Genomic DNA, 20,271 nt, shown 5'->3' with positions numbered 1-20,271 from the left:
ATCACTATAAATAGTTATAAATGATAAAAAGAAGGCTTTAAAAAGATCGGTATCGGTGATCGGTATCGGCAGATACTGCTTTCTGTGATCGGCCTCAAAAATCCTGATCGGAGCACCCCTAGATATTATATATTAATTGTAAAACAGTTGTGCTGCTTAATGTTTCTGTGGAATTTTTTTAAGGATTTGTTGATGATGATAGTTGATAGAAAGTTAGAAAAACATTTATTTGAAATCTAAATCCTAAATCTTTTGAAATATTGTAAATGTCATCAGTTTGAAGTGGCTAAAGGCCGCAAAGAATTGTAAATATTGAGAGAAAACTGCGATGGAAAGTATGAAGAAAAAAAAACTTGATTGTAGTCTCCATTTCAAACTGGATGACTACAAACAGTGCTATGGGTGAAATGGAGTGGAAAAACTGTAAGAATCTGCCATTCCGTCGGTTAATTTGGAAGAGGAATGGGGAAAACCTCCTGCCAAACCCCTCGAAGAAAAACACTGCTGTGTCCAGCTAAAAGGCTACTATAGTGTTATTTTAGCCATAATGCCTTTTAAAGAGTAGACAAAGTGCAATACAATTTCCTGTGATAAATCTACGTTTACAATAACTGTGTTAGAGTGACATTTCAGATCATCGTTCTGACTGTCTGTGGGTGGGGATACAAAAGTACGACCGGGAGCTAAAAAGTTTGTCAAAAGTTTTGCTATTGCTGACAAATAAACATTAATTTCTCAGTTCAGATAACAGATAACAGGAGATTTACATATACTACCAACATTGTAACAATACAGAGCAGGTTGAAAAACTGTGAAGTTACACTTTAATCTATTAATTTCTTTAAAAAAAAAATTTTTTAATAAAATAAAATGACTGACCCTAAAACTTTTGAATAGTAGTATATACTGTATATATATGTGCTTTCACTAAATTTAAATTTATAAATGTTTATACACATTCCAAAATGTTCGAAAATGTAAAGTACTGTCTATTTTCTTCATCAACTGAAAATTATATATTTTTTTACTAATTAAATGTCATGTCAGTCATACTAAAATTAATGAACATGACATGACAAACACAACATTTAAACAAGTTTTTTGTCAAAAAAGAAGAAAAAACAAGAGGAAAAGAGAGAAGAAGAAAAAAGAGGAGCTAAAATGAGAGAGAGCTCTCCTCTGCTATGAAACAGATGGATCGAAATTAATTTAATGTACGCAACTGGCTCATTTGAGCGTGCGATCTGTAATGTGGAAAAAGGGTGACACCCATATTAGCCTTAGATAGCCCTTTGTTCATAAACGATCTATATCCATATTCATAAAACGATAGAGATAAATGAACACAAAGCAGACATAAAATGAAGGTAAATAAAGCGCACCTACATTACTGTGAGTCACGTCTTATTTGGAAAACACAAACATCAATTAAATTCTTCCTGCAGCTCTCTGAGCAAATGGCTCATAACCGTAACCGAGATGTGTCTGGACAAAACTGCTGATGGCATATCAGAGCTGATGCAACATTGTACTGCCTGTTCATGCTGTGTTTGGACATTGTTTACAACCTCTTCGAGTATGCTGATGACATATGCCTCTTTCTGAACCCTGCAATACAGGGTTGAATACAACCAATTATGCTACATCAAACAAATGATGTCAATAATATACTGCACAAAAACATAATATGAACATTGTTAGTGCTGCAATCAAAATAATGATTTTGCCCTTTCATTCAAAAAGACACTGAAATTAATTCACAGCTAAATTATTATTTTTTTTTTTGGCTCATCACGACATGCCCAATTTTCACAATTTGACACTGTTTCTTCAGAATGCAAACGTGGAATAACAGCAGCTCCTGAAGGCAGCTCAGAGATCAGCCATGTTACAACATCCTGACAGTCAAAGCTATGCAATGTTACTAAGGTAAAACACGATTTATTAATAGCTTTCACAAAGATGATGGACATGCGAGGTTAAACTGCTTCCAAAGGCAAATGTAATTATTTGCACTGAATTGCGATTGTGTTGTTTATAAGTGTCACGTTGCACACACACGAGGAACGAGGAGACGCTGGAGAACACTATTTACACACACAGGAGGAGGGGATGACGAGACACACCTGGGAGCAATAAACCATCATGGGGAACACCTGGGACAAATTAAACATTGGAAAGGAACACCTGGGGAGCAAGACACAGACAAAACATGGAACAGAGTCTGACAATAAGAAAATACAAATATGCAAATGTGATTTTTCAAATTTGAAATTTCCGGCAAAATGAAAATTCTGTAATTATTTATTTAGCCACATGTTTTGATGAAGATTTTTACTGTTTTTGTCCATGCAATGAAAGTCAAAACAACATCGGACTCCAATTAATTCCATTGCAAAGACAATAATAAACACCAAGTTTTTTTTTTTTTATCTTCTTTTGTTTCACAGAATAAAGAAGGTCAAACAGGTTTGAAATGAGATGTGGCTGAGTAAACTATGACTGAATTTTAATTTATGGTTGTGCTTTTAAGATACTTTTGTCCTTTTCAGAGCTTGACAGCCCTTAATCACTATTCATTTTCACTGTATAGAAAAGAGCAGCATGAACATTTTGCTAATCCCACAAAAGTAAGTCAAACAGGATTTAAATGTTAGGGTGAGCAAATGAAGACATATCTATATATATGATATATACAGGTGCATCTCAATAAATTAGGGCCACTGTCAAAAAAACCTGGGCTTCCATACCACCTCAGCAGTGCCACAAACTGATCACCTCCATGCCACACCGAATTGAGGCAGTAATTAAAGCAAAAGGAGCCCCTACCAAGTATTGAGTACATGTACAGTAAATGAACAATTTCCAGAAGGCCAATAATTCACTAAAAATGTTTTTTTTTGTTGGTCTTCTGAAGTATTCTAATTTGTTGAGATAGTGAATTGGTGGGTTTTTGTTAAATGTGAGCCAAAATCATCACAATTAAAAGAACAAAAGACTTAAACTACTTCAGTTTGTGTGCATTGAATTGATGTAATACACGAGTTTCACAATTTGAGTTGAATTACTGAAATAAATGAACTTTTCCATGACATTCTAATTTATTGAGATGCACCTGTATAAGACATATCATATGATGCATTTGGATTCTTTGATTAATACAAAGCTTAAAAACAGCATTCATTTGAAATATAAATCTTTTGTAGTATTGTAAATATATTTACACTTTTTTAATTTAATGCATTCTTGTTAAATAAAACTTAATTTCTTAAAAAAAAATGAAATGGTAGTACATAAATACAGATATACATTTAGTATATATGTATTTAAATGTGTGCATTTAACACACATACACACACACTTGAAAACATACACTCTAAAAAATGCTGGGTTGTTTCAACAAAATATGGACTAAAATATGCTCAAATATGGACTAACCCAACTGTTGGGTTAAATTTTAATCAATTAACTTAAATTTTAATTACATTTTTAACCCAAAATTGGGTTAGTCCACATTTGGCCCAAAGTTGGGCCGAAACAACCCAGAATTTTTTTTAGAGTGTACACATATTTAGACATGAATGTTTACACATACTCTTAAATTAATAAATGTTTATATATGATCCAAAATGTTAGAAAATGTACTTTAAGTCAGTCAAACAAGATTCCAATGACAAAAGGGTAAGCACAATAGGAGACAAAATATACATTTTTGAATGAACTCTCTTTAAGAATGAATGTCCTGTTTTGGTCATGAGAAAAACTGTAATCTATCTGATGGCACAAACAAGTTTATTGGCAGGAGAAGTTTATTGGCAACGTTTTCAATAGCACATAAGGCCACACGGGAAGTATATTTATCTCAATATTTAGTGAACACTTTACCCTTTACATGAGGGCTGCGGAGGGACCAGAAAAAGGGGGGTGGGGCATGAAGCCTTCAATAGCTATTAATGATAGTGACATTTAATAGAAAGGGAACAAATGGCATGTTTATGCTCGCCTCTCCTTCAGAGGGGGGGAGATAAGAAATGAACGAAAGCCAACGAACGAGTTTTATAGCTCTTTGGAGTGTCTACACACAATCTGCGGTTGTTTCACACCAATAAAGCACCTGCTTTACAGCAAATTAACTTCTGTAGGTGAGAAGCGTGTGCGAGTTGTCTCTTTTTCTCTCTCACAGCCTGCAGGAACATTCATGCATTGGGAAGAGAGAGAACTGAATTAGGGGGTTTGAATTTGCCCGAGTGTTTCTGAGAAAGAGAGAGGCACAGGTTGAAATAGGAGTCAAAAGGTAGACAATTTTGATTACAACAACACTTGTCATTGTTTCATTGTTTACTCACCCTCATGTCATTCCAGGAGCATTTCGCTGTAACATATTTTTCTAAAAACTAGGCAAGGGCGAGCATTCCACAAAATCAGAATGAACCTTTTGCTCTTGGGCTGTAAATGTGCTCACAATTAAAGCCCTTTGGCAAACATCAGATGCTATGCATCCACTGCTGCTGTGCTGACGTGCTGTTTTGGAGGCTTTATCACATTTCCAAAGGTTTGACTTGGTGCCATCAGCAGCACTGTAGTCAATGTGACTCGCTCAGGGAGTGGGTCGTTAGGTGTATGCGAGAGCGGGTATGCGTGTGCCTCATTATCATGTTTTTGTAAGAGGAAATGATGCGTAGCCAGCAGAGCAGCACATTCTAGATCGGCCGCTCACCAGATGACATTGGAGGCTGACTGGCGAATGTCAAGGGTATAGGTGACTTCAAAAAAACAGCAGTCAAAAAGCTGAAAAAAAGGTCAAAGGTTTGTAAAATACATTGCTGCCCCTTTTATTCAGCAAAGATGCAATAAATTGATCAAAAGTGACAGCAAAGACATATATAATGTTACATAAGATTTCTATTTAAAAAAAGGTTGTTATTTGATCTTTCTATGCATGCAGGAATCTGTCCTGTTTCCACAAAAATATTAAAGCAGCTTTCAACATTTATTATAATAATAATAATAAAATGTTTCTTGAGCACCAAGACAGCATATTAGAATGATTTCTGAAGGATCATGTGACACTGAAGACTGAAGTAATGATGTTGAAAATTCAGCTTTGCATCACAGGAATAAATTACATTTTAAAATATATTTAACGTTATTTTAACATTTTAATAATATTTCACAATATTACTTTTTTTAAACTGTATTTTGTGTTTTTATTCTATCAAATAAATGCAGCCTTGTTGAGGACAATTGACTTATTTATATATATTTTAAAAATCTTACCGACCCCAAACTTATGAACGGCAGTATACTGTATGCTTGCTTTTAGCTCTGTCTTTTCTTCATTATCACGAAACAAAAAATGGTACTGTTTGTCTGCATAAATTGGTTATTTGATCTGAATTAAATCAAACTGCAGGGTGGCTTAATAACTTGACACATCTTTGGCAACAATAACCTCAATAACAAGTATTCCAGTAATTGGGGATGAGCTCTCCACAATGGTCGAGAAAATGTTTGTGCTGTTCCTCTTTACAAAAAAGCTCCAGTTCTGCAGTATTTTAGCTCTCTTGAGGTCATGCCACAGCATCTCAATTGGGTTGAGGTCAGCAAGCAGTTGCAACAAACCCTTAAGTTGAAAAAAAAAACACCTGATACCAGAGGCATTCACATATTTTTCCCTACCCTGCACTGTGAATGTTTACAATGCACAATAAATACATAAAGATATATAACTGCTTGAATATTATTTGTTTAAGCAGCAGTGTCTATTGTCATAAATTAGTTAAAGGTCAGATCAAAATTAATGACCAATTTATGCAGAAATCCTGGTAAAGTTACATATGATTTAATGTAATTTTATGGGGAAAAAAGGGGAAAAAAGAAAGTCAGGTTAATATGTTACCATTTTTTAGAGGCTGTATTTTGTCAAGGTAACTAAATGTTTAAGTAAACACGTTAATTTTTATATAATTGTGATAAATTAACACATTAAATGAACTATGAAAATAACACTGAAAAAGGATTAGCTGTTTATTTGCATAGAATATTTAACAAAAAAAAATGACAGTCCTTGTGACCTAGAAGCACAACTGCATGTTCTACTTTAATTCTGAGCTTGATAACTACAAACACATGAGCAAAAAAAATAAAATTTGCACTGACCTACAAAATATTTTTTATTAATTTATCTTTTCTTGATTGAGCCAGCTCAATAAATAAAAAAAAAAAAGAAAGAAAAAAAAAGAAAAACAGCTGGTGAATAGTTAATGAGAATATAAACACTCTAAGCCAAGGGACAGAATATAAAAAATGAGATGTACTACACTAGCGTGCATATCAGAATAAAGAGAGCGAGAGAGCGGGGAAAAAAACCAAATGAATTCACTCCCTTGGAAAAAGACTGCTACCGTTAACAAGTTTCAATCATGAAAGCGAATGAAAAGTCCTTACTGTGAATTCATGAGAAATTGTGCATGTAATTCTACGAATGAACCACGTATGGTGCTCTAACACCTCCAAACTAAGCAGCAGGGGAGGACCAATCTATTAAAAAAAATCCATCACAAGCTCACAGTGTGTTTTGCCTGTGGATGCTGATTTATCTGGTGTGCCAGTACTGAACAAATATGGCTATGGGCTGAACAAGAGACAGAGAAAGAGTAAAAACAAGCAAAATTGGAAGAAAACCACATGAAAAGAAAAAAAAGATTTTGTGAAAACCACCCCCACGCAAACGTACGGTTTTTATGAGCGATGCTCATTCATCACCTCTTCTCCTCACTGTGGTGACCTGCACAGTGGTGGACTATTCAGTGCGTGAAAACTAAAGACACGTAGGGTTGATACTGCTGTGCACTTTTCTGTTGGCTTTATGTGGCTTTTCCAGCATTGAACAGTTGTAAAGGTTTATAATACATGGAGAAGGATACCTTAATAACACAAATTAAGATATTTTTGATTAAATCCGAGAGCTTTCTTATCCTGCATAGCAAGGTTATTTTCGTAAACGAAAACTAAAACTAAGACTAAAACAACTGATGAAAAAACAATTTCGTAAACTGAAATAAAATAAAAACGTCAAAATATTTGATAAACTAAAACGAAATGAAACTAAAAACAGGTATTGAAAAACTAACTGAAATAAAATAATAATTATCAAAAATAAATAATCGTTTTCGTATTCATTACGTTCTCATCCCTTGGCGGAAAAATATACGAGCTGCATGGAGGTTTAGGGAAATTGTTTGCCTCACTAAGGTAAAATTATGCCTACGTCTTTCTTTGGCCTGCGCTCTGGAAGTGATCTGTTAATTCTGCTAAACTTTAATTAAAACTGAAACTAAACTATATAAAAACTAAATAAAAATGCGTTCACAAAATAAAAACTAAACTAAAACTAACAAAAATATGAATGAAACTAATAAAAACTAAACTGAATTTTATAGCAAATTTGAAAACGATATTAAAATAAAACTAATTAAAAAATTCTAAACTATATTAACCTTGCTGCATAGACAGCATCTACCACATTCAAGGCCCAGAAAGGTAGTAAGGACATTTCATAAAAATATCTTAATTTGTATTCCGAAGATGAACAAAGGTCTTGCGTGTTTGGAACGACATGAGGGTGGGTAATTAATGACAGAATTTTAATTTTTGGCTGAACTATCCCTTTAACATTCCCATTCAGCTCAACTGATGGCGACATTCAATTTAATGCTTTTAAATGGTTAGTTCACCCAAAATTGTAAATTCTGTCATCATTTACACACCCATCATTTACGCACAGGTTGTTCCAAACCTGTATGAGTTTCTTTCTTCTGTTAAGCACAAAAGATATTTTAATGAATGTTGGTAACCAAACAGTTGACGGTAGCCATTGACTTCCATTTTATATTTTTTTCATACTATGGAAGTCAATGGCTACTGTCAACTGTTTGGTTACCATCATTCTTCAAAATATCCTCTTGTGCAAATAAACTGTTTGGAACAAGTGGAAGGTGACAGAATTTTCATTTTTGGGTGAACTATCCCCTTTAAGATCCCTCCGAAAAAGCAACATACTGTCATACATTTATTTGAAATCGACATATAAATCGTAAATATTTCATTCCATCAGAATAAACTATCAATTTTGCATGGCCGTCAATACAGAGAGATGCTTTTTGGATCCAGATGATGCACGTAGATACAGCAGATGTTTGTTTCTTTTGTTTTTCTACACAATCGGACTTGTGATTTTCACCTGGTGGATAATGAAACATGCAAAAAATCCCATAAACTTACACTGAAAGAGAGCCCTAACCAATGTTAAAGTGTTCCCTTTCGATACTTCACTCCTTTTTTCTCCAGTTTTGAAAAAAGTTCCTGTTATTTTCTTCCCATTAGACCAATAATGCAGACCTACTGAAATATAATAAATAAAATAAAAATATAAATATATATTTATTAAAAAAAATAATAATAACAATAAATAAACTTGAACCTTACAGACACATATGTATGATATGATATCTGCATTAGAAACATAATTAATTTTTCAGCCAACTAAAGTGCTCCATTACTACCTCTGAACTCTGCCGCATAATTAATGTTGTACACAAGCCAAACCTCATTCAGAAAATCAGGCATTCTGGAAGGCGGCTCACTAAGGGGCTTTTGGATGTTTTCAGACACTCTGTGTAATTATTCGCCTGCCGGTACGAGCTGCGAAGAAATAAATAAATGAAAGCAGTCGGTCTTTAGTGCCCCGTATCTCAGGGAACCGAGGTTACGTTAGTAACCGAGTACGTTTTCCACGTTTTTCATTTTCATTTTTCTCTCAGGGTGCTGACACCAAAAACAGCACATGAAAGTCTCTGTACAATGCATATGAATATTTAATGTGGTAAACACTGTTGCTCTGTTTTTACTGAGTTTTATAACTATAGGGTGTGGTGCAAACCCTTTTTTAAAATTCAAAGTTAAAAAGCGGCCTTGGACCAGGGTTATAAAAAAAAAAGACATAACCCAGGGTTACATGCAGTGTGAAAAGCCCTATAGAGGCTCAGTTGACTTGGGCCAGAAAAAAACCAGCTAGACCCGCATAGCAATGTACTAATATACACAACAAATTCCTTAGCAACACTGCATTTTGAACAGGAAAGCACCGTATTTGAACATGTAACGGTTTAAAGTCCCAAATGCTTGGTTGTGCCTCAGGAACATTTCAGTCTGTGTGATTTAATGAGGGAGAAATCATCTCCCTACATCAGACTACTCACGCTCATGACAGGTCGCCCAAAGGTCATTAAAGGCCACGGCAAATGCAGACGCCAAATCTGATAATTGGCGAGACGGGAGTCCTTGTGTCAAATATAGCCGCTCAATACAAGTAATGTACACACGAACCTTCACAGCAGGGTTTCACAACAAATCAAAATGCAGCAAAATATATAAAATTGAAAAACTAAATTCTTAATAAATTACTCCTTCTTTATATACTGTATATATACAGGGTGCAATTTGCCGGGGGATTTTGAAGGCTCAGGAAACCTTTGCAGGTGTTTTGAGTTGATTAGCTGATTGTGCTGCATGTCACCATATTCTAATTTGTTGAGATAGTGAATTGGTGGGTTTTTGTTAAATGTGAGCCAAAATCATCACAATTAAAAGAACCAAAGACTTAAACTACTTCAATCTGTGTGCACTGAATTTATTTAATACACGAATTTCACAATTTGAGTTGAATTACTGAAATAAATGAACTTTTCCACGACATTCTAATTTATTGAGATGCACCTGTAAATATCATTAATTTGGTTGTCGCTCAGTCTGCTTTTTGCCTTTGCAAACTGGGTAATCATTGCTCTTGTTTGCTGGCTGTTATTTTTTGTCACAAGTGTGTGCGGTATAGAAAAAAAGTGGCGGTCTTTAATGTGCGGCATGTCAGACTGATCTTCAGAAGTCTTCCAATTTACACACACCTACAAAAACAAAAAAAGCCTAAACAAAGTGCACACTGTTTATTGTGGCTGTGCACGTCACTTTGAAAATATCAAATATCACCTGAAGCCATCCTGCATTTTTGTCAGAAATAACTTCATAAGTGCTATTACATACACAGGAACGTAAGACGTTTCTAGATTTCTAATATTTACAGAGTAAAATGAAGCTAAAACTAAAAAGAAAAAAAAAACACTACAAATAACCTCTCACTGATTTTTGATTTGATTATTTGCATGCACTGTCTACGGCCATTTCATTCAAGGAATTATGTAAATAAGGTAGCTGCTATCTGGTGAACTTTACAGCATCACTCCATTACTGTGATCCAGACTCTTGAATCAGCTCTTTAAAATACGCTTTCAAAAATATGCTTGTCTACATGGCCTGTGTGTATATATGGTGAGTTATAGCACTTTTCTCCATCTTTGATGAGTTACCACTGCCAAGATCAATAGAAATCATACATAATATATCTAGTAAAAGAAATGCTTTACACAGGTGGTAATAGCGCAACAACAACTGCACCAAAGTGATCCCAAGTCACACAGAAAGGATGCGTGAAAAGAATAACAACTGCATAATTTCAGCGCATTTAACACCTGGTTAAACTTGATTAAGGGTGGTTAGTGACTAAAGACTCTTTTCCACCAAGGGGACCGAACGGTTCTAGTTGTGAAATCACAACATTTGGTGCCGATCCGGGCCAGTTGTCTTTGTGGTGCTATGAAATCAGGAATACTGTAGTAAACACTGGAGCGAAAGTTATGAAGGACGATCACATCATCATCCAGTCATCCTTTGTTACTTGTCTTGCAAAACACTGACAGAGTATCATACAAGACTAAGTAGTAATGATATATTATATAGATTACAATGAGCTAATACATTATTAAAATAAATTATTAGAATTTATATGAGTAATATAAACTTCAGAATAATATTTTTTATATTAATATATAGAGTATTATTAAGAACAATATATTGTTATAAATTATATAATATAAGCTGCAATTCAAGACTTTAGGGTCGGTATGACTTTTTATTGTTTTTAAAATGCCTAGCTGTAAAAGTGCTTCTAAAAACGTTTTTTTTTTTTTTTTAGTTAAGACGCTTTGGGCCAGGTTTATTAACAGTTTGCACCAGTGCAAACCGTCTTTTGCCGTTAAAATAGTACTGTCAGGATCTACTAAAGACGCGCAGTGAATAATTATTGCTGAAAAGGCGTGGAGTTATTTTTGTGCTTGAACTTATTGAATATGCATTTGTAGGAGTTTCCCTTTCAGATGCAAAATTTATGGGAGGAGAGTATTCAAATGAATCATGCAACGTGTTTTACTAATGTTTGTGCTCGTCAAATTACTGGTATTTGTGCCATTATTTAATGCCCAAAAAAGCATGTCTTAAAGCAGGCGGTAATTTGCGCTGCTCTTAGTAGATCGTGCTGGTCATTATGGAAATGATCTAGCTGCGTCTGTGTTCTTTAATGTGCGCATTGTCAGTAAATCATCTGCAGAATTTTCCCCACCCATCGGCGCTTTTATGGAATTGCGCTCTATTGCCAATTTGCCCCGTTTAGTAAATCTGGCCCTTTGGCTGCTATGATGTGGAATATCCGCGGAAGTATAACTAGTATCTGATTTTGCAGATAGTTTATTTATGAATATAAAAATGTTGACACAATGTAAAATACTTGCTCTGGTGCTTGTTTAGATGATTTTTTCCCCGTTGTTTTGCTTCTCGTTGTCGTCTGTTGCTGTTGTACAAGCACGGTGTGACGGTTTGTCTGTGTGGAATTTGTCCCGCCTCTCCTCCTCTCTGATTGGAGGCTGACTAAAAAGTGACAGTGATGATCACTGAAAATGACTAAAATGTTGTATTATGCATGCCAGGCCAGTAGATGGCGATGCCACTTTGTTAAGAAATTTTGTTAGGCACCTGCACACATACCTATAGACTGAACACTAGGGCTGTCAAAATGGCTGAAAAACAAAATTCGAATTTTGTACTTAAATATGATCAAAATTCGAATTATATTCTAATTTAAAATGCATAATTTCAGTTAGGGTGAAGAAAAGCATTTGGCTTCTCTCCTGAGGCCACAAGAGGGCGCACTGAGCAAAATATTACTAATGCACGTTTATTCAGAAAGATAACATGACTATTTGTGAAAAACGTGCATAATGTTTAAAATAATGTTTATAAACCATATATAATTAATAATAGGTAACTATCGTTGTCAAAAACTTGCACTTTGAAACCTGTTTTAAAAAGTTTGCCTTTACAGGCCTCCAAAATGCTGTTTTCATGTAAATGAACAGCCAAAATGCATAAAAAGTTTTCGTTTTTTGTTGAAAATGGTGTGTAAACATCCTAAGTTTGAGTATATATGCAAACATCCTACAGGGATGAACTGAACATGCAGGTTCGATTTTTTTTTTTTTTTTTAGTTAAGACGCTTTGGGCCAGGTTTATTAACAGTTTGCACCAGTGCAAACCGTCTTTTGCCGTTAAAATAGTACTGTCAGGATCTACTAAAGACGCGCAGTGAATAATTATTGCTGAAAAGGCGTGGAGTTATTTTTGTGCTTGAACTTATTGAATATGCATTTGTAGGAGTTTCCCTTTCAGATGCAAAATTTATGGGAGGAGAGTATTCAAATGAATCATGCAACGTGTTTTACTAATGTTTGTGCTCGTCAAATTACTGGTATTTGTGCCATTATTTAATGCCCAAAAAAGCATGTCTTAAAGCAGGCGGTAATTTGCGCTGCTCTTAGTAGATCGTGCTGGTCATTATGGAAATGATCTAGCTGCGTCTGTGTTCTTTAATGTGCGCATTGTCAGTAAATCATCTGCAGAATTTTCCCCACCCATCGGCGCTTTTATGGAATTGCGCTCTATTGCCAATTTGCCCCGTTTAGTAAATCTGGCCCTTTGGCTGCTATGATGTGGAATATCCGCGGAAGTATAACTAGTATCTGATTTTGCAGATAGTTTATTTATGAATATAAAAATGTTGACACAATGTAAAATACTTGCTCTGGTGCTTGTTTAGATGATTTTTTCCCCGTTGTTTTGCTTCTCGTTGTCGTCTGTTGCTGTTGTACAAGCACGGTGTGACGGTTTGTCTGTGTGGAATTTGTCCCGCCTCTCCTCCTCTCTGATTGGAGGCTGACTAAAAAGTGACAGTGATGATCACTGAAAATGACTAAAATGTTGTATTATGCATGCCAGGCCAGTAGATGGCGATGCCACTTTGTTAAGAAATTTTGTTAGGCACCTGCACACATACCTATAGACTGAACACTAGGGCTGTCAAAATGGCTGAAAAACAAAATTCGAATTTTGTACTTAAATATGATCAAAATCCGAATTATATTCGAATTTAAAATGCATAATTTCAGTTAGGGTGAAGAAAAGCATTTGGCTTCTCTCCTGAGGCCACAAGAGGGCGCACTGAGCAAAATATTACTAATGCACGTTTATTCAGAAAGATAACATGACTATTTGTGAAAAACGTGCATAATGTTTAAAATAATGTTTATAAACCATATATAATTAATAATAGGTAACTATCGTTGTCAAAAACTTGCACTTTGAAACCTGTTTTAAAAAGTTTGCCTTTACAGGCCTCCAAAATGCTGTTTTCATGTAAATGAACAGCCAAAATGCATAAAAAGTTTTCGTTTTTTGTTGAAAATGGTGTGTAAACATCCTAAGTTTGAGTATATATGCAAACATCCTACAGGGATGAACTGAACATGCAGGTTCGATTCCATCCTTCCTTCTCAATCAATGCCAGTGAACTAAAAGCAGGAGAATGAGTTGCAATGAGCTGCTGGAAACCCGCCTTAAATTCGTCCTAATTCTGTCAGCATCTACTCTCCCGTGCCACCGGCTGAGTGACATCCTCCAAATCGGCAGCTAGAACAGGGTGACGTCTCAGTCTGTGGTTGTCTAAAGGATGTGGAAGCGTGCGAGATGGAGGCCGCTGATTACGAATCCTCCTCGGCTTCCTTCGTGTTGACATTTCACCGCAAAGCACCATCCTTCTCCCCTCCAATTACTCCATCCCTTCCTGCTTCTGGACAGGGGGTGACCTTTCAATCGCCTCTAAATATCTTATTATATGGTGTCTCTGCTTTTTTTAGGCCTGGCAGGACCTGCTATACAATTACAAGACATTCACGCTTTGTTTGCTCTCTAATGAAGCGATCAGGAGTCGGACCGGCAGCCAGCACCTTAGGGCCTGCCACCTTGTCACATTGAGGGAGTGGCTGCCAGGATTGCAGGCGAGTGGCTGTTAAAGTCTGGACACTAGTGGAAGAATGGGCCGCACAGAGAGGAGGAGATAATGCAGAATGAGAAAAAATAAAGGTCAAAGCCTTGACTTATAGACCAGTACAACTGACCTTAAAAAAAAAAAAAAACAAAGCACCATCCTTCTCCCCTCCAATTACTCCATCCCTTCCTGCTTCTGGACAGGGGGTGACCTTTCAATCGCCTCTAAATATCTTATTATATGGTGTCTCTGCTTTTTTTAGGCCAGGCAGGACCTGCAATACAATTACAAGACATTCACGCTTTGTTTGCTCTCTAATGAAGCGATCAGGAGTCGGACCGGCAGCCAGCACCTTAGGGCCTGCCACCTTGTCACATTGAGGGAGTGGCTGCCAGGATTGCAGGCGAGTGGCTGTTAAAGTCTGGACACTAGTGGAAGAATGGGCCGCACAGAGAGGAGGAGATAATGCAGAATGAGAAAAAATAAAGGTCAAAGCCTTGACTTATAGACCAGTACAACTGACCTTAAAAAAAAAAAAAAATACATAAAAATTCAAAGCATAAAATAGTGAAGATAAACTGTGAAGATAAACTTATATTATTTATTTTAATATTAAGTCATTTATTATATATACAGTATATAATGTAGAATATTATTTTATAATTAAAATAATTTATCATTAATATATATATATATATATTTGTTCTGTCATTATATAGATGTCAAAATCCATCTTTTAACTTTGTTGTCATTAATTAATACATGTTGTTACTTAATCCCAAATAAATAATTCATTAACAATCTGCTTTGCCCATTTTGCCTTTTTCTTGTAGCAATTTGGCATTATGCCACAAATGCTGTTATATTTATATATATATATATATATATATATATATATATATCTCAACATACCCTGAAACTAAGCATATTTAATGAACCAGATCACTAAGACGTGTTATTTACTTTTTTATTTGGATGTGTGTGTGTTGTCATTCACTTCACTGCTTCTTCATCCTTCCACATCAGCTCAAAACACTGTATATGCACAGGTGCAAGCAGCTCAAAATACTTACACAGCATGAGCTCATAAAGCACAGGTCAGACAGACGTTCATCATTCATGAAACAATATTCAATATTAAACAAGGGAAATGGCTCATGTCAATCATCTGCTTGAAACACTGCTGACATACTTATTGGATTTTACTTCCCAGGTCAGGTTTCGCTTTTGGTGACCTATATATGTCAATTCCATATCCTGTTCCCTACCGGAGCATGTCCAATAGGTAAAAACCTCCATTTCATACAAGGAACCTTCCAGCAGGAATCTGAGGGATGTATGGATCATTTGACCCTGGTATCCTATTGGCTTTCAGAAAATGTCAGCATGAAGGATTCATTTGTAAGGTGACACCAAGCACTGTTAATTTTTCTCCTTCAACGTAACACAATACAGAACACAGACACTTAAAATACCAATCAATCAATCAATCAAAAAAAAAAAAAAGAGTATCAGTGTAATCAATCACAAGTAAACTAATATAGTTTATTGATGGCATGACAAAATCATTGAATGAACGTACTCATCTAAGATATTTTAAAAAGCGAAAAATAGGTGCTGACAGTGAATATTTTATTAAAATGCTGAATATATTATTTTTTGTTTTTATTTTAACCATATTATGAATTTTATTCACTGAATATGTTAAATATATTTTTTACATTTATTTAATTTTGCACACACACAAGTTTTTCAACAAGTCACTTATTTTTTTGTATAAAACGTTTCCAGTAAAAAAGGGATTTCTAAGATATTTTATGAATATGAGGTGTAAAATACATAAATATTATTCACTAAATATTTTGAATCTAAAACTTCTAAGATATTTTAAAAGGCATAAAATAACTGCTGACTGTGAATATTTTATTCAAAGGTCAGAATTTTAAAATTGTTTTTATTTTAATAATTGTATGAATATTATTCACTGACTATTTTACTAATTTTGAATCTAAAATTTCTAAAATATTTTGAAAGGCATAAAACAACTGCTGAATGTGAATATTTTATTCAAAAGTCAGATTTTTTAATGTTATTATTTTAATAATTTTATGAATATTATTCACTGAATATTTTGAATCTATAAATTTTGAATCTAAAATTTCTAAGATATTTTAAAAGGCATAAAATAACTGCCGACTGTGAATATTTAATTCAAAAGTCAAATAAATTTTTTTTTTATTTTATTCATTGTATAATTTGTATAAAATCTATAAATTCTATTTAAAAACATTCAAAATGCTGCAGCTTTGTTTTTTCAACTTTCAATTAGATTTTGACTCTCAAATTTAAAAGTCTATTAAATACACATATATTGGACACACTAAAATGTACAATACACCGTTCAAAATTGTCAGGTCAGTGAGATTTGCTTTGTTGTTGTTGTTGTTGTTTGTGTTGTTAAAGAAATAAATACTTTTATTTATCAAGGACACATTCAATTGATAAAAAGTGACAATAAAGGCATTTATAATTTTTACAAAATATATATATTTGAAATGCTGTTCTTTTGAACTTTCTATTCATCAAAGAATACCAAAAATATGAAACAGCAGAACTGTTTTATAGTGTACACACACACGCACAGGTTTGTTTTTGTGAATTGTGGGGACATTCCATAGGCGTAATGGTTTTTATACTGTACAAACTGTATTTTCTATTGCCCTACACCAACCCTACACTTAAACCTACCCCTCACAGAAAACTTTCTGCATTTTTAGATTTTCAAAAAAACTCATTCTGAATGATTTATAAGCCTTTTGAAATATGGGGACACTCAAAATGTCCTCATAAATCACCTTCTCATTGTAATACCTGTCATACCCATGTCATTATACAAATTTGTGTCCTCATAAATCACAAAAACGCGTGAACACACACACACACACACACACACACACACACACTTTACTCGCAATGTACGCAAGTACTTTTCAACAAGTCACTAGTTTACTTTGTGTAAAAACTTTTCAAGTAGAAAAAAAACACTTAATGCACCTTTAACAAGAAAGAGCTTTGTTTAAAGTTTTGCCCAATAAAAACGATTACTCCTGTAAGGAAATGTAGCCCATTTTATGTGCAGGGCACGACAGAAAAGTCTATGTAAAATGTAAGGTTGGCTGAGCAGATGCTTGCAGAGAAAGGTGAGAGTAGAGTCCAAGGCTGCGAGGCAAAACAGCAGACATGAAAGTGCAGCATCTATTTAATTTAATGGTCACTGCTGGAGGGTCTGATGTAAGGTACAGATGGATGACGTGAATCCTGAAAGAACAAAGGAAGTAGGGAAGAGCAATCCCTTAAGACTCACAGGGACCGGCCTGCTCTGTCCTTGGTCAGGGCTCAGGACAGGTAACTCATTACAAGCCATTTAAGTAGACCTCGGCTGATGGATGTGACTGTTCGCAGGAAATCAAAGTATGAAACATAGATCCAGCCACTTGAATATGCTGTTCTACAACACAAGACACATGCAATACAAGCCGGGATATTCCGGTGGGATTTGACGTGTATGTGAAAGAAGTCTGGGAGGGATCGGATGACTGTCTGCGGCTCTCACATTCCCTGTTACTAAAAATAAGCGTGCGAATAAAGGTGCTCGGATGAAATGTGCGAGATGTCACACAAGCAGCAGGCGTAATTTGTGCAAATGATATTCCTAAATAATCTACGCTAATTACCGAGGTCAACCAAAATTATTCCCTCCATATGTCTGCTGTCTGAAAAATGTCCCTCTGAGAAAAAAATAAAAAATGCATGGGCAAGTGTGTGTGTGTGTGTTGTAGGGGACAAGGTAAAAAGATGACTGACTGACTGCCTTTGTCACACTATTTGAGGAAGGGAATGAGTCATGCATTAGTGAAGCTGCTCCAGCTCTGTGGCTGCCCAACGGATTTTGTGTTGATCGCGTGAAAATGACTTTTGAAGGATTGTTTTTCTCTTCACACCTGCAGCCTGTTCCATAGTCTTTCATGCGGACGAGGATGAACAGGTGTGCTACTGCTGCTTTTGGTATAAAAGAAGCTTGGTTAATTCAAATCGTCTGTCAATGCACCAAAAATGCCCCAACACTTCCATGAAAACTCTTCTATGGAAATCCAATCTGATGACGAGAAATGAAGATCATGAATGATGTGGAAATGCCTTGTATTTTCTCAGTTTAAACCACTTTTCAAGAAAGAATAATTGTGTTTATTGATTTACGGCTATGTGGGTGTTTCGAGTATTAGCAGACAGACTAAATCACATTGGAATCACCTAATCCCAGACTAAAGTGCTTGAAATCCCTTCACCGTTAAATACTGGCCTCCTCTTTCTTTTCTGCCAGATGTTTATACGTTTTTTAAAAAATAATAATTAAGCATGTTTATTAATCTCTTTCTGCTAGTGTGTGAATGTAGAACAGCCTTCGCTATGTTTGAGCTAATACTTGAGCCTGAGAATGTACAGTGCTCTTCAAAATCCGCATTGTCTTTACAAGATCATTTCAAGTCATTATCACTTTTACAACAGAGACGGAGAGTCTTTATGGTGTTGCAGGTATGCGGTGCTGTCAAACAATTGTCTGAAGTGTTAATTGAGTTAGCGGTGCAGAAGTTGCTTTGTACTCACAGATCTGCTGCATCGACAAACTCCACGGCTTCATAGTTCATGCATAATAAATTTTGCAAATGTTTACATATGCTGCTTGTATACTGGTCACTTTTAATTCTGGTACTGATAAATAAGCAAAGTAAATATTTGATGCCTTATTCACACCTATTCTTCATAGAATAGCTTTTGGCTGACAAAACTGAAAACATGCAGCTAGAGAAATTAAATCTGTACATAATTAGCGTTATTTCCAATCAGTGTCCAAAATTAACTTGCTGCCAGCCAATGCTGGGTAAACTGAGAAAATTTACCTGCAATAAATAGTTAATGATTTAAAGGGACAGTTCACCCAAAAATGAAAATTCTGTCATACTCATGTTGTCCCAAACCTGTAAGACCTTCTTCGTTCATCTTAGGAACACAAATTAGGATATTTTTGATGAAATCCGAGAGCTTTCTGATCCTAGACAGTAACGCAACTGACATGTTCATGGCCCAGAAAGGTAGTAAGGACATCATTAAAATAGTCCTTGTGACATCAGTGGTTCAACCTTAATTTTATGAAGCTACGAGAATACGTTTTGTGTGCAAAGAAAACAAAAATAACAACTTTATTCAACAGTTTCTTCTCTTCCGTGGCAGTCTTTGATGCACGTTCATGAGAGCACCACGACGCATTTGTGTTCTGAAGATGAACAAAGGTCTCATGGGTTTGGAACGACATATGGGTGAGTAATTAATGACCGAATTTTCATTTTTGGGTGAACACTCGTTTAGTACTTCAAACACTCAGCTCAGAGATTATCAAAGGAGAAGCCTTGAACGGCTTATTAATGTGGCCAAACAAGCCTCTTTAATAAAGCCGTTTAATCCCTACTAAAGCAAAACGGTACTCACGGTCACTGCAGAGGGGACCGCCGTTTGTCGTCATAGTGCAGTCGCAGGTAAACCCCTCCCACTGCTGCAGACACACTCCCTGATTGGAGCACGAGTCCTCCGTGCAGGTTGTGCCAGGGCCGGCTGAAACAAGTTATAATTATTATAAATCACATAGACTATCATCGTGTCAACACTGACACAAGCCATTTTTTTAATTTAGTCTTAGTCCTAGTCTTTTAAATTAGTCTTAGTCCTGTGTCAAATATACTTTTTAGTCATCATATTTAGTCAACCTTGTCCTGTTTTTGTTCAGTCAAGTTTTAGTCGACTACAGTGGGTACGGAAAGTATTCGGACCCCCTTCAATTTTTCACTCTTTGTTATATTGCAGCCATTTGCTAAAATCATTTAAGTTAATTTTTTTTCCTCATTAATGTGCACACAGCACCCCATATTGACAGAAAAACACAGAATTGTTGA

At 35.4% G+C, this 20,271-nt stretch overlaps 1 protein-coding gene across 1 annotated transcript in view; it reads right to left on the bottom strand.

Moving 5' to 3' along the window:
- The window catches only part of LOC107693770 (neurexin-2-like), a 415,962-nt gene that overhangs the window by 194,363 nt on the left and 201,328 nt on the right, over positions 1-20,271 (bottom strand). The window contains exon 19 of the mRNA XM_016493287.1: positions 19,811-19,933. Within this exon, the coding sequence (XP_016348773.1) occupies positions 19,811-19,933 (123 nt within the window). The remainder of the gene's footprint in view (positions 1-19,810; positions 19,934-20,271) is intronic.

This window comes from Sinocyclocheilus anshuiensis, unplaced genomic scaffold, assembly GCF_001515605.1.
Source record: "Sinocyclocheilus anshuiensis isolate Anshui unplaced genomic scaffold, SAMN03320099.WGS_v1.1 scaffold817, whole genome shotgun sequence".
NCBI lineage: Eukaryota > Metazoa > Chordata > Actinopteri > Cypriniformes > Cyprinidae > Sinocyclocheilus > Sinocyclocheilus anshuiensis.
The sequence above is the reverse complement of the archived record's forward strand: the minus strand, read 5'-3'. Positions and strand labels throughout refer to the sequence as shown.